At 33.1% G+C, this 16,439-nt stretch overlaps 1 protein-coding gene across 2 annotated transcripts; it reads left to right on the plus strand.

Annotated features, from left to right (window-relative positions):
* The first annotated feature begins 9,916 nt into the window (after positions 1–9,916).
* On the plus strand, positions 9,917–15,826 carry LOC130797339 (histone H3.3-like). 2 transcript variants are annotated; one of them, XM_057659917.1, is made up of 7 exons: positions 9,917–10,088; positions 10,174–10,214; positions 10,328–10,383; positions 10,485–10,591; positions 13,284–13,358; positions 14,004–14,079; positions 15,404–15,826. In XM_057659917.1, exons 1-7 carry the CDS (start codon positions 10,050–10,052, stop codon positions 15,457–15,459), a joined length of 450 nt encoding a protein of 149 aa, XP_057515900.1. In that variant the 5' UTR covers positions 9,917–10,049; the 3' UTR covers positions 15,460–15,826. The 2 variants fall into 2 exon arrangements, with proteins under 2 accessions (XP_057515900.1, XP_057515899.1); XM_057659916.1 differs by having other exon boundaries at positions 9,921–10,088; positions 10,328–10,367.
* Positions 15,827–16,439: the final 613 nt, after the last annotated feature.

Consider the following 16,439-nt stretch of genomic DNA (forward strand, 5'->3'; position numbering starts at 1 on the left):
AAAAGACTTCAATTAATAGCAAGACCATTATTAATGAGGTCGAAATTGCCATCATCTACGTGGGGCCATGCAATAATACATGAATCATCATTGATATGATTGTGACCAAGTGCTTATCATAAATATTAACCACAATAATTAGTGCATGGTCAAGAACCAAATATATCACACTTGAAAATATTTGGATGTGCAGTATATGTCCTTATTGCACCACCCCAAACGTACAAAAATGGGTCAACAAAGAAGGATGGGAATTCATGTTGGATTTGTATGCCCATCAATTATCAAATATTTAAAACCAATGACTAGTGATTTATTTAATGCTAGATTTGCAAATTGTCATTTTAATGAGACAATCTTCTTACGGGGAGAGAAAGCGGACCCAAATAAGGAAATAGATCTCACATGGAATGCAATGCAATGCATTTGAAAATATATCATCCAAAAATAAATGCTTCTGAATAAGAAGTTAGAAAAATTGTCCATAATTAATATATTGCAAACAGATTACCTGATGCATTTGTAGAAACAAAGCAAGTGACAAAATCATATATTCCTGCGGCAAATATTCTGGCACCAATTGAAATTCCCATTGTTAACAAAGCCACTGAAAATGAATATATTACACATTGGAAGCGTGGAACGCCACTTGGTTCAAAGGATTTGAAACAAAGAAAATCCAAAAGGTTGAATGAAATGGCAAATGTTACCAATATTACTTCTTCAATGAATTGTAAAGAAATAAGTTTTGGAGATGAGGATGAAAATCTCAAAGAAGAAGAAAATAATGATATAAAAGATAACAATGAAATTTCGATTAATTACATTTCAACTAAAAGGCAAATAAATAGAAAGAATGTTATTGTTAATGACGCACTTGCTCATTCAATTTCCACCGAAATAACACTTGATGAAAATGATATAGAACCAAGAACGATACAAGAATGTCGGCATAGGAATGATTGGTCAAAATGGAAAGATGTTATTCAAGCAGAATTAAAGTCACTTGAGAAACAAGAAGTTTTTGAACAAATTACCCAAACACCAAATGGTATAAAACCGGTAGGTTATAAATGGGTGTTTGTAAGAAAAAGGAATGAGAAAGATGAAGTGGTTGGATATAAGGCACGACTTGTAGCACGAGGTTTTTCCCAAAGACTAGGGATTGATTATGAGGAAACGTATTCTCCAGTAGTAGATGCAACTACACTAAGATTTTTGATAAGTCTAACTGTCTCAAACAGGTTGCAAATGCGACTTATGGATGTTTTGACCGCATATTTACATGAATCACTTGATAGAAACATTTATATGAAAGTCCCTGAAGAACTTAAATTACTAGAAAACCACAAATCAAGAGAAATGCTTTTCCATAAAGATGAAAAATGTCACTTTATGGACTAAAACAATCTGGCAGAATATGGTACAACCGTTTTAGTGAATATCTCCTGAAAGAAGGATTTAAAAATGATCAAATCAGTCCTTGTGTATTTATTAAACGGACTCAATCAGGATTTTCTATAATTGCAGTTTATGTTTGTAACAGGTTCAAATTTCTTAATCTTAATCTTCTGATTAATTATTCCGAAATTTCTTTTCGAATTCCTAATCCTTTGGTTATCTAATTCAAATCACCTTTAATTCCTAAACCTTATTCCGATTTTTGTAATTTCTTCCAAATATTAAACTTAAAAATATATATAAATATATATCTATATATATATTCTTAAATTTCTTTATAAGCACTAAAATATCATTTTATTATTTTATACTACGAAAAGTAAAATTTTAATATTATATTTACGGTTTTATTAAAACGTTATGCTTCAATTTCGTTTCCTTAAACCAACTTTACTACTTATCATTTTAACCTTACAACTTTGATTTAATTATTTTATACCTAAAAATTAACTATATTTTTCTTATTAACTTTAAGTATAGTTTTAAGTAAAATTTTCTAAGTAAACTATCATATTTTCATGATCAAACCTTAATCATACTTTCCCATTAATCTAAAACATTTCACTAGTATAAACTAGAACAAAAATTTGATGAACCAAAATCCTTTCTACATCAATCCATAATGTTCATCACTTGCACAAGCTATCACCATTTCCTTACACCAGTTAACCTTCTTCTACACTCCAAACTCTTACACATCTACTTACACACTCCAACTCTTACACATTCACTTACACACTCTAAATCACTTACACAAGTTAGCCTTCTTTTTCATACAATCTTATGAACTAAAAAGTTGCCCAAAACCCATTATAAATACCCCTCCTTAGCCATGAGATCACTTGCACCTCCATCATCAAATCTTTCTACCATTCTTTCTTATATCTTCACTTCATTAACATCTTACTAACTTTATACCCTTTTTATTTGTTGAAGAATCAAATGAAGATGAAGCTTGATCTTATCACTTCTTAAGCCAATAATCATCAATTTTTAAAAAATCAAGTATTATCTTGTGGAGCTTGGATATCATTTTCTTTTGGGTAATTGAAGATCTACTTTTTTGAAGCTTGGAACCTTGAAGACATTCTCTTTTGGAGCTTATTCCTTTAAGTTCTTATTTTCTTATTATTATTTTCTTACTTGGTTTAGCACCACCTTTGGAGGAAAATGGTACACATTTTCTTAACTCTCTCGTTATGTGATATTTATTTATGGTTACTCGATAATATAAAAGCATGATCAACATGATTTTATTTTAGTCATTTAAACTTTACATGGTAATATTAAAGTCATATCCAGTTTAGTGATATTTTCGTCAAAACAATAATACTTTTGGGACACTCGAAAAAATAGTCATATATATGGAAATTTTTGATTAATATGATGATATAAATATATATGAATTTTACTAGTTAAATAAACTTATGTGTTTAAAATGATTCCATATCATCTTGGTGTTTTGATAAATTTTTAATCGGTTTATTGGTAAAATAGTCAAAAACATTTGTTAAAATGCTTAGCGTTGTTTTTCTTGAAAACTCATTTCATTTAGATTTTGGACCTTTAATAACTTGTCGGATTATGTTTTTTTATAGTTACGATAAATTCGTTTTACTATTTTACTGATTATTTGATAAAATACGTTATTAATATTACTCTTGACTTTTATGATTATTTATGACATAATAATGACTTAGTTTAGCCTCAGTAATCTTAGTATAGCTACGAAAATTTGTTAATTAATTAATATTAATTTATTAGATACTAGTAATTTGTTTCTATTAAAAGGGTAGAATTGTCAAATTTTTGACTAGTGCCAGTTTGACTTATAAGAATGTAAACTATTTCGGTTTAGAGTCTTGTTTGATATTGCATGATATTGATTGTATGACTCTGATAGTAAGGTAACGTCGAACCATGGACCGGCATGTAAAATCCCGGCGTCCGTGTTAGCCGGCACGTAAAATGCGGTGTCAGACAGGGGGTCCGAGAAAAACCCATCCTGTGAAGTCTCGAACATAACAGTATTGAGAGGAGTGACGACTCCCGCCACAGTTAGGGTTTAGGATTACGGTCTTCACCTAACCAGACCCTTACATATATCAGTTGTCATTATTGTTGTGATCTTGTGATGTGCTATGATGGTAAAGTTATGAGGCTTAGTTGAATTTGATTAAATAAGCATTAACGTTACCAAGTATTTAGTAGCAGTAATGAACTTCTACAAGTATTGAGAATGTAACTTAATGGCTTAGTAAAGGTCAATAATGAGTAATAACCTTTTATATTGTGCTTGATGATTATTTTGTAAGCATGATTTAACTATCGCATCATAAGCTTGTTGAGAAAATTGTACTCGGCTTTATCGATGACCGATTTAATCGGCTGTCATCCGTATTATGGATGACAGTATTTTGCAGGAAAATTTAGCTCAAGTTTCGATCCAGGCCGCAACTTTAATTATTCTATCGAGGACTTAGTTTCAATGATTTTACTTGATGACTATATTGTACTTATGTTTTTTTATCGTATTTAAGTAAACCTTATTTTATATTTTCTCAGTTGTAAGATATTTTTTTTTACTTAAGTTTTGAACGATTTTAGTTTAAATGGTTTTTAGCAGTTCGGCGTTTTACACTTCCGCATTATTTATCTTAAGTATAATTATTAATGTTAATTATGTATCGAGAGTGCCGCTCCTGCTACAATGTTGATGATTTAAACATCATTGGAACTTCCAAAGAGCTTGAACAAATTGCAAAATGCCTGATGAAAGAATTTGAAATGAAAGATCTAGGGAAAACAAAATTTTGCCTCAGATTACAAATAGAGCACTTAAGGGGTGGAATCTTTGTGCACCAATCCAACTATACAGAAAAGGTTCTAAAAAGATTTCATTTGGACAAAGCTCATCCGTTGAGCTCTCCAATGATAGTGCGAACATGAAAACCAAGAGATGATACATTTCGATCTTGTGAAGAAGATGAGGAGATTCTTGGCCCCGAAGTGCCATACTTAAGCGCAATTGGAGCTCTGATGTATCTAGCTAATAATACAAGACCTGATATTGCTTTCGATGTTAATTTATTAGCTAGGTATATCAATTCACCAACAAAGAGACATTGGAGTGGGTTAAAACATTTATTGCGCTACCTTCGAGAAACTAAAGATCTCGGGTTATTTTATCGATCAAAGCAAGATGCTACTCTTGTTGGATATGCTGATGCTGGATACTTATCAGATCCCCATAAGGCTAAATCACAAAATGGATATGTATTCACATATGGAGGTACCGCAATATCTTAGAGATCCACAAAACAGAAACTGACAACTACATCATCAAACCATGTAGAATTGATCGCATATGAAACAAGTAGAGAATGCATTTGGTTAAGGTCAGTAATTGGTCATATTCAAGAAGAATGTGGGATAAATTCGATGATAAATTCTCCAATTATAATTTTTGAAGACAATACCGGTTGTATTGAACAAGTTAGTGAAGACTTCATAAAAGGGGATGAAACCAAACACATAGCACCAAAAACTTTCTTCGCACATGACCTCCAAAAGTATAAAATAGTAAAAGTTAAACAAATTCAATCAAGCGAAAATCTTGTAGATTTGTTCACAAAGTCCCTTCCATCAAAGAGGTTCGAACAATTGTACATAAAATTGGAATGTGTCATCTATGAGATATTTGTTGAACTCAGTGGGAGAATCATACTCACTGCACTCTTTTTTCCTTCGTTTAGGTTTTTATCCCATTGGGTTTTTCCTGACAAGGTTTTTAATGAGGTAGTATTAAATAGAAATATTGTAATAATATTTTACTCTTTTTTTTAATAATTAGAATGCATTCAAGGGGGGGTGTTGAAATATAGTGTGAAAGGTAATTAATGAATTTACTCTAATGTGAATGCATTCAATATAATTGTAGGTAGAACTTGGCTATAAATATGGAAGTTCACCAATGTAAAAAACACACCAATAAGTAAAAACATTTCCATCTTCCATAGCCGTTAACTTGAAGTTTTAACATACACATTTTATTCATTTCTTTCTTGATTTTCTTTTGGTGAGAGGGACTATAGTCGTTAACTTGAGAAAATTTTAAAAAAATAAGATAATTTAACAACTTTATTCAAAAAACAAGCTTTGTTCAAACTTTATTCCCAAAATAAGCATCCTTGCCTCAGAAGCTAGGCTTGGTGTATACTCGCACTTATTAACAGCGAGTATAATGAAATGGTCGAAATTTTAGTCAAAGTTTATTTCACTGTTACTAACAGCGACCTATTGTTTGACTGGTCAACTGGTCAAGTCGCTGTTAGTAACAGCGATTTAATACGTTTCTAAATTCAGCAGGCTTCTTCCTCCTTCCTCATTTAACCCGATTTTGTATCAGCGAAACAACCCACGAAATCTCCCTCTACTTTCCACCATTAAAATAACTTCAATCCTTCAATTAATCTCATCAAATTTCAAGTTTCTACTACTAATTAGTTCTATAATCTTCCTACATTCACTTAAGGTACTATTTTTTTGTATTTTTTTCTTTTTTCGAAAATTAGGGTTCACAAATTCCTCATCAAGTTCATAAACTTGTTATTATAAATTTTTTATTTGTTGTTGATTTTAAAATATATGTCATTTATAGTGGTCATTTACACTTAAACTCTATGAATATGTCGAATGTACTTTTTATTTTCCATGATCTTCATAATGAGGTTGTTTGTTCATGAATTTAATGTAGAAGATGTTTGAGTTTAATGTAGAGAATGTTTCAATGCAAACCCTAAATTTGAGTTTAATTTAGAGAATGTTTGAATGTAAAACCTAAATTTAATCAATGTTGTTATATATGTATATATTTATGAACTTAATGGTGATGTTGATTTTGTACGTATTGTTGTAGAAATGGCTTCATTTCGTGTGACTGTTGTATGTTTTTGGAATGGTTCAATTCGATCAAGTACTAGCAATGTTAAGTATGTTGGGAGAAGACGTAAACTGTTTGCATGCAACTCAAACATGGACTTGAATGAATTTAAACATTTTATATGCTCTAAGATTGGCATTGACACTACAAGAAGTACTGTTAATGTAAGTTTTAAATACAATATGAGTGGAGAATTGTTAGCTTTTTCGGTTGAGGATAGGAGGCTATAGATGCAATGTGGGAGTATTCAAAGTCTACCTCTATTCCTTCTTTAGAGTTGTATGTAGAAGAGATACCCCTAGGAAATCAAGATGTCAATGTTGTAGAAACAAATGCATTCCTGAATGTAACTTCGTTTGTTCCTTCTTATACGCCCTTCCCTACCCAAGAAACCGAAAATCCCATTATGCCATCTTCCTCTTCTCCCTCTAATGAACCCAATCAACTTCAAATTCAAATCTCAAATGATGATACTTTTAACTTAGAAGATACAAATGAGCCTTGGGGTGATGTTAATAGTGAGAGTAATGAATTCGTTGAAGCTCCTTCTGAGGACAATGTGGGTGTTGATGAGGAGGCTCTAGCTAATGACATGAGCTTAGGCAACATTCCAACAATCATTGCTCCTACACCTTATGCACTAGTTCCCCCTCTAGATGAACACGTTAAGGACAACTCTTGGAGGTCTTGGGCTTGTGATACAACCTACACCGATGAAGGAGAGTTTCAAAAGGGTATGATGTTTGACAACAAGGGTGCGTTGTTAGATGCTGTTAGATTGTATCATATTCGTAGGAACGTTGAGTACCAAACTGAGACTTCAAATCAAACCGTGCTCACCTTGAAGTGTAAGAGAGGGTGTGCTTGGAGGTTTAGGGCTAGGTTGAGCTCCTATTCACCTGCATGGGAGATTGTTACATATAAAGGGAAGCATGGGGATTGTGTATTAAGTACTGAAAATGTGTCAGCTGGACACATTCATTTAACATCTTCAGTGATTAACAATCTTATTAGAAATTGCGTTGCTAAAGACCCATCAATTAAGGTCTCTGTGATGCGACAAATGGTGAAAGACCAATTTGGTGTCGAAGTGATCTATAAGCGGGCATTGTGTGCTAAACAGCAAGCCCTTCTCTCCATCTATGGGACATGGGAAGATTCTTATCCTATTCTTCCACGCTTCTTGAAAGCAATGCAAGTTTCTAACCCTGAGACTGTAGTTGAGTTCTTTAAGGAAGATAATGATGTTGGTGTGTACGTCCGTCCTAGTATTAGAACTTTCCAAAGTGTGTTCTGGGCTTTTAAACCTAGTATTGAGGGGTTCAAGTATTGAAAACCCCTTATTGCCATTGATGGAACACATTTGTATGGTAAGTATCGCTATACGTTGTTAACTGTGATTGCTCAAGATGGGAACAAGGGAATCTTCCCGCTTGCCTTTGCTTTGGTAGAGAAAGAATGCATAGCCGCGTGGTCTTGGTTTATGACATGTGTTCGTAAGCATGTGATGTATATAGTCCAGGTTTATGTGTTATTTTCGATAGACATGTGGGCATTCTAGCAACCATGGAGGAGCCGGAATGGCAACCTCCGAATGCCCATCATAGGTTTTGCTTGCGGCATTTGGTAAGTAACTTCAACCGTCAATGGGTAATGTGAAGCTGAAGAAGATGTATGGAAGGACTGCAGAGCAAAGACAACCACATAAGGTCATCGAGGGATTGAAGGCTATTGGTGTTGCTAATCGAGAAGCTCTTTTTTGGATTGATCAAGTTGGTAATATGTGTAAATGGTCAATATGTCATGATGGAGGGTATAGGTATGGTGTTACTAATACCAACTTAGCCGAAGTATTCAATAACGTGATGAAGAGTGTACGTTTCTTGCCTATAACTACTCTTGTGGAGTTCACCTTCTACCATGTTAATGATTATTTTGTTAAAAGACGCAAGAATGCAAATACATGGCTAATTGGGGGAAGTAAGTACACTTCGCACGCCACAAGAATTATCACCCGTAACACTGAGAAGGCAAACTTCCATGGGATCGTCGCATTTGACTACAGACGAGGCCTTTTTCAAATTAAGACTGGACGTGGTAATAGAGGATCCGCCAAGGGTGGTAAAATACAAAGTGTGGATTTGAGAGAAATGAAATGCACTTGTAACAAACCCTCCATATATCACTTACCTTGTTCTCATGTTCTTGCCGTTTGTATTAAAAGACAGTTATCTTATGAGCGTTTTGTGGACTCTTGCTACACTACCCAGAGCTATGTAAATACATATGAATCCATGTTCATGCCGTTGATTGATAAGAGGTCATGGCCTCAATACACCGGTGTTGAGGTGATACACGATCCAGATCACATTCGTGGACTAGGAAGACCTAAGTCAAGGAGGATCACCAACGAGATGGACGAAGGATCAAGGAGACGCAACGCTTATCGACGGTGTGGTAGTGAAGGTCACAACACTAGAACTTGCACGTTAAGGTAAACAATATCTGTATTTGAGTATTTCTTAAGTCTTTTTACATATAATCATAACTACAACTTAGTTATTGTTGAATTGCAGTAGAGATGGATCCAGCAGCTCCAGGCCCTCGAGACCTTAGTGTACTGACGATGCAGGCGGATCACAGGAGCAGTGTACTATGGGATGTCCAGGTTAGTGAACTTAGTATTTTGAATGTACATGCCTTTATACTTTAACTTTATGCTAATATAATCTTTGCGTTTAGGTGTCCGACGTGGAGACCATATACACCAGGCATCCCGACTCTGCTCCGTGGGCCATTGACGCATAGAGGAGGATTAACATTAGTATACTGTTTGTATATATTGAACATTAGTGACATTTTGTATATATTGAACATTTGTACATATTCAATATTTGTAGTATTTGGACTTTTGTGTATAATTTGTAATATATATGTAGATGTATATATTTTTATCGTATTATCACACGTTTATTATGAATGAAATGATGTTAAGCACTTAAAGTTTTCAGCGATGAATCATTGCAGTAAGAATTTAATCAAAAACAAACAGATAATCATATGCAAATAGGGAGTTACTTATAGAACATAATAACAACGGCTATTTTCAACTTCATAACGGCTATTTTTCAATTTCACAACGGTTAGTTTAAATCATACAAAAAGATCAACAAAAGACAAACCAGGTCAAGGGATATGTCGCTGTTAGTAACAGCGACTTAATAGTTTGACCAGTCAACCATTAAGTCGCTGTTAGTAACAGCGACTTGATCCTGGACTAAATCTTTGACCATTTTCTTCATTTCGCTGTTAGTAAGTGCAAGTATACACCAAGCCTAAGTTTGGAGGCAAAGACGCTTATTTTGGGAATAAAATTTTGCCAAAACTTATTTTTTGATTAAAGTTATTAAAAAATCTTAATTTTTTCAAATTTTCTTAACTTGATAGATTGATTATTTCCTTAAACGATCATGATTCAAGACCCTCAAAAATGAAGTAGTGAAAGTGAAATTGAAATAAAAAGTGGGTTTTAAAGCGGGAAATAATTGAAAAAACCTTCACTCCAATCTCCAACTCTACTCACTTCAAAAATTAATTTGAAATCCTTCCTTCTTCGTCGGACATTACAGCATGAGAACTAAACACAATGCACCCAACAAATCAGCGAGTACAAGCCGTCGTTCAAGTTTGTTCTTCTCTTTCACTTCCCTTTTCATATTTATTTCTTTCACATTTTAATTTCATGCTCAAAACCCTAATTTTCTTTACAGAGACTTCTGCTATTCCTTCCACTCCTACTTCACGACGAACGGTTCTTTTTCTTCTTCTTCTTCTTCTTCTTCTTCTTCTTCTCTCTCGATCTCTCATTATGTTTGAATTTTTTTGATTATCTTCAATATTTACTCAAGTTTACTTCAATTGCAGACTCCAAACACCAAAAGGAATGTCAATCCTCCTACTCAAAGTAGTTAATTATTTCAGTATGCTTTAATTTTGACTCTTGAAGTGATGAAAATTGATTTTTGAGGGTTTTTTTTATGAAACTAAAAATGGCTTCTTTTTTTTTTTTTTTTTTTGGTAGAGAAGAAGCCTCACCGTTTTAAGCCTGGCACTGTGGCACTTCGGGAGATCCGCAAATATCAGAAGTCTTTTGAGCTATTGATTCCTATTGCTCCCTTCACTCGACTTGTACGCATTTTCTTATTTTATTTTGTTGCTAAAATGTTGATGCTTCTGGATTCATATAGTGTTTGTCTGAACTTGGGTAGCAGCTTGTATTCAACTTGTAATGAGCTCAACTAGCTAATTAGGTTTCTGCTCAAGTACTATTTTTTTTTAATTTATTTTTTCCTGTGGGAGGTCGATGATAGAGAAATTGAGCATTTTAGCAATCTATTAAATGCATATGTATGTTTGTCTGCTCAATTAGTGATATAAAATAATACATACTACAGCTTTTCTTACTTTGGTAATAATCAATTTTTAACTTTCTCTGGATCTGCTATACCTTTCCCTAGAACACCAAACCAATCCAATCTCTTTGAAAACACTGCAATTGCAATCTAAATCTGAAACTTTGCCTACATTGGTCGTCAAGAAAGGGTTTCAAAATCTTTATTTTATTAAAGCATAACTTTATTGACAATAATGTCGTTGAAATGTTATCTAGATTCGATTAAAAGTAGAATTTGTGATGGTGTTAGGTGAGAAATGAGGATGTTTTTGAGTTGTGGAGTAAGGGTATTCAATGTAGAGGGTTTACAGTTAACGCCAAAAGGAGAACCAAAAAGATAACATTTAAAAAATAAATTGAACGGGTTTACGGCTCATATACCAAAATATAGGTTATATTGATCCCGAAATCCATTTTACTACTGCGACCACAATTGAAACCATACATTTGCACTTTGGTTGTAGTCACATTCATTTTTGAGAATTCCTTTCATGTTGGGTCTTGCTATGTTGGTTAATTATTTTTGGATGTCAATAGTTGGTTGGCTCATTCAGCCTCTCTCTATATTTATAATATAAAGGTTTGCATTTGATCCACAATCAGACCACACTGACAAAATTAAAACAGAATTGGAACAAATTAAAATAAAGGTAGATTGGTTGCGTTTTATATGATTTATCAACTCAAGTTCTCTTTCAAATTACAAAATTATTGTAGTTAAGAGTTGAGACCCCTAATTACATCCATCCTTGCTTCACAAACCATGCTCCTATTGAGTGTACATTCAATGGGGTGATAGATGTATCTCATGATTGCTGAATGTATGCTTATAATTGGTTTGTTCAAAGTAAATTTGGATATCCTTCGCTGTTAATTAGTCTCATGTTGTGTTCTCTTTCACTTGGCTTGTGTAGGGTCAAGTGTTAATTAGTCTTGTTAAAGCTCTCTACTTGTCTAGGCTTTAGACTGAGATGCTGAAGGACTAGATGATCATATAGTGCACACTAGCCAAACAATTGGTCTTCTATTCATTCACATGGTCATTTTAAAGCTTCTTAATATGTTAATTCATCTTGCAAGTTGCAAAAAAATAATAGGATTGATCTATACCACTTGAAGTTGAAATTCCCATAGTAAGGTATACTGCTAACTACCCTTTAAGTGATCTTGTTTACCTTTGTTGGTTACAAGCAATAAAATCCAAACCAAGAGAAAGATTCTCTACTGGGAGTATCATTCTTTTAAATTTCTCCATCTCGTTCTTAGATTCAGCAGTTTATCTTATCAAAATGTATTCGGCTCCATTCTGCTACTCGAATAGTATTATGATTGAGATCAATGTGCTCAGCCTAGGCACAAAAAAGAAGCCTAAATGAGTCGGTCATTGATGTAGTAAATATATGAGAAATACATGGATAACAAGCCAGTGATGTATGTAGTAAATATCTAAGGATGGGTTTCCATCCTTAAAATCAATTATATATCTCATACCTTACTGAGAAAATGGTTTCTCCATTAGGTGGTAGCTTGTAGTTAGTGGAAAAGGGAAAGCTATATAAAAATATGTCGATCTTTCCCTGAATCTAATCTTAATTCCTTTTTTCTTTATGAATAAATACCATTTACGAGGCAGATCTTAGCCTTAGTTTTAAAAAGCGCGCCTCACGTGAGGCGCACCTAGAAGACATGAAAAACACCTTAGAAACTCAAGGCACAGTGCAGTAGAAGAGGTGAGAGAAAGACGCGCGTCACATGCGGCTTTTGTTTTTGGGTTTTTTTAGTCTTAGGTACTAAAATACTTACCTTTGAATGATTTACTAGACCCTTAAAAATAGTTGTTTACTTGAATCTAAAAGAGAAAAACCCTTTTATTTGAACGATAATTTCATCAACTCCTGCTGCGTCTTCATACCCTTTGGATCCTTCAAGAAAATATGGTCAACTCAGAATTATATTATCTTATGACTTTATGTGCTAAAGTAGTGTTTATCTAACTTGCATGTTGTAATAATATGGATTCATGTTGTTTTAACTATTTAAGATGTTTCAAAATGGACTTTGGAGCCTTTTAGCGAAATTGTGTGCCTCGCATACGAAAAGCCCACGCCTTCGCCTCGCGCCTCTTAAAACTTAGATCTTAGCATTTGACTGCAGAGTCAGAGGGTTGTTTTCACTATGTTTTATTACTCATTTCCAAGACTAGAGTGAACATTTTGATCCTTCACCTCTTTTTAATGTGTTTTTTTGAAAGCTTTTTGCTATAAATATTTTTATTTGCATCAAATTTTTGATTTCATATGTGAAAGTTAAATTGTGGTAAGGTGCCTCTTGATTCTATTATTAGAATGACATGCTAAAAATGTATTTTTTTTATTTCCTGTCGTTTCTGTATGTTCTGCCAGACTGACAGGTTGGAATTCCTTTTAGGTCAGAGAGATAACTTCCCATTTTTCCCCTGGCATTAGTCGTTGGCAAGCTGAAGCCCTGTTGGCTCTTCAAGAGGTGCAAATTTATATGTTATATATATATATATATATATATATATATATATATATATATATATATATATATATATATATAGATATATAATTTTTTTTTGCTCAAAGGACTTTCAGCTATTTGGTTTCTATTTATTGCACATTCATAGACATCATAGCCAAGTCCATTGTAGTTTTGCTTCTTAAATTTATTGTAATTTAAATTGTTCTTTTAGTTTAGAATACAGTCCTAAACAAACTTCTACCAAGTCATAGTGCTGTCTTTTTAGTTCATGAATCATGATGACCTTTTTCTTCACAGCATTTGGATATTGTCAAACATGCTTGCTAAATAACAGTCTCTTATCACTAAACTTCAACATTGCCCTATCAATTTAATTTTGTGATAGCTGGGGAATGTGATAATTTTAAGGGACATAGGCTGTAATGCCATGTGATCTGGATTGAGGTTAGCTAACATAGGTGATTATTGAAATGACCTATTCAAATTTCAACTGATAAAATAATTTTAGATATTCAGAACTTGGTCTCTCATCCTGATGATGAGCTTGCATTGAAATGATCATCTTTGTTTACGTTCATACTTCTGATCTTTTTCTCGTTCTCTTGGTATGACATATTCTTAAGCTTAGTAGTCTGTTTATTGTAGGCTGCTGAAGATGTCATTGTTCATCTATTTGAAGATAGTATGCTTTGTGCTATTCATGCCAGGCGAGTTACACTCAGTAAGTACTTAGATTTCTCCACCGTCCTCTTCCCACATTTTATGGTTTATATGCAATATGGATAAACATTAGCATTCATCTGTGCATTTGGTGAAACTTTACATCTGAACTAAATGCTACTTCTGTCATTATGTTGCATTGTTTCTCCTTTTTCTGAGAGAAGTTTTTGGGGAAAAAAAAAGTGATTGAAAATAACGAAGGAATTTTGTTTTATTACTAGTCAAGAAATTGCTTCATTGACTGGTTTGCTTAATATTTCTACAATTTGTTGATATCTCAATAGTGTGCTTATTACTTTTAAGCTTCCATTCTGGAAGGCTGAAAATGAGTTGCTTCTAGTGATATTCAGATATGCTGCAAAAGCTTGAAACGAGATTTGGTAGATGTTTCTAGAAAATTAGCATAGCATAAAAGTTATATCTTAGAAACTTTTCCAATTAATATTAATAATAATTAAAAAAACTCTAATAATAAATCCGTGTGGTGTGGTCCTCACTTACATTAATTTGAAAATTTGCAAAATTGATAAAATGAGGAATAATATAAGCAGTTTTTTAGATAGCCCAGTTATAATTTAATACTTGAAAAAATATGATTGAATATTTAAAATTTTCATTTTATTATGCCAAATTTGCTTGAATAATACTCCACATCAAATATGGCAATTTTTGTTTGGTATGAAGAATTCAAAATTTATTAATTTCAAGGCCGTTTTACTTAAATCTGTCAAATCAATTTCATACTTTGTAAATTAATAACAGCTGATTTGTTGATGTTGGTATTTGGGGTTGTCTTGAGTCTACAAGGGATCTTGGTTTAGCTTGAGATACCACTAGGAATATATGGTAACAATAGTTGTATTATATAGGGTGTTTTGAAGAAAGCATGAAAAATGACTTGGGCAATGTTCCAAAAAAAAAAATAAGACGAGTAGGCTTACCTAATGATCATAGGTAAAGCTGACTGACTTTGCGTAGTGATGGCCGAAATCGGTTTGTTATTTTTGGTTGCTTCTCTCTTGCTTTTGCTAGGTTTGTTTTGTATGTAATTGGGTCTATGCATGATAAATAGATCCAAATTACATTAATTTAGATATATTTCTAAATTCTCATTATCTCTCTGTAGCAACAATCGTACTCTAAACTCTCCCTAATCTCTCTTTTTTCTATTGTTCAAGAAACACCAATGTAGCCATTAAAGCTTCTTGGAAGCTTGTAAGTGATTGATAGTACATCTAACCTAGATAGTGGATGTAGCTTGTTTTGGATGAACCACTCTAATTGCTTTGTGTTGTTGATTGTGTCAAATTTACAAAATGGTGCAGTGAAGAAGGATTTGGAACTGGCCCGAAGGATTGGTGGGAAAGAGAGGGGATGGTGATTGGTGATTTCACTGATGAGCAGAAGCTTTTTAGACTAACAAACAAAATTGTATTAGCATTTGATTTAATGTGCATATTGATTAGGAGTAGATCATACATTGCTGTAGTCAAATGTAATATCCAGTCCAAATCATGAATATTTAGTGTTGTCCCAACATTATGCTATTTATCTGTATGTGTTGACTGTTGTGCTTATGCAGTTAGTTTAACTTATAAACTGCCAGTGACGTGTTCAACAGAATTTGAATGCTAAGTTTTCCTTCACGTGGGGTTTGATTTGATCAGCTAATTTTTATGATTTCAAACATGTTGCTAGTTAAAGCTAGTTTGAATATAGCTATTTATAACAATGAGCTTCCACCTGCTAACTTGTTAAATACTGGTTTTAGATAGTTTGACCACCTAATTACCTATTTGTGCTAAAATTGCATAATAAGTTATTTTAATGAACACTCTTTTATTTGCAACTTTTCTTGTCGTTAGGTAGAGAGTTTGTTCGACAAAAGTAGATGTGAGAAATGATTATTATAAGTAGTTGTGAGTTAATTGTTAGTTTTGTAAATAATTGTTAACATTGAATTAGTAATCAATGATTACTAATAATTGTTAAAATTATTATTTAGACTTTGGAGTACATTATTCTTGATGTTGAAATATTTAAATATGGTGTACTTTGCACTTTGCAAAATACTCTTTGAAAACTAATTTTATTATATTTTACAAAACATTTTTAAAAACGCTAAAAATAGATGCAAAATGCTATTCGTCAAACACCTATATTTATAACAAATGTATCCTTCAAATCCCAAAGAGTATGCTTTCGGACTCGACTAAGGCCCGGAGCCGTCTTTAAGGGGTAAGCTCGAATTCTAAAATTGTGAAAATTTATAAGTCTTGAAGTGAAATGAATCTATGCTTAGACTCGAGAGATTCATCGTAGAAATTCTCAAATTATTTTTTGGAGTCTCAAAATCATTTT

This window comes from Amaranthus tricolor, chromosome 12 (assembly GCF_026212465.1).
Source record: "Amaranthus tricolor cultivar Red isolate AtriRed21 chromosome 12, ASM2621246v1, whole genome shotgun sequence".
In the NCBI taxonomy this organism is placed as follows: Eukaryota; Viridiplantae; Streptophyta; class Magnoliopsida; order Caryophyllales; family Amaranthaceae; genus Amaranthus; species Amaranthus tricolor.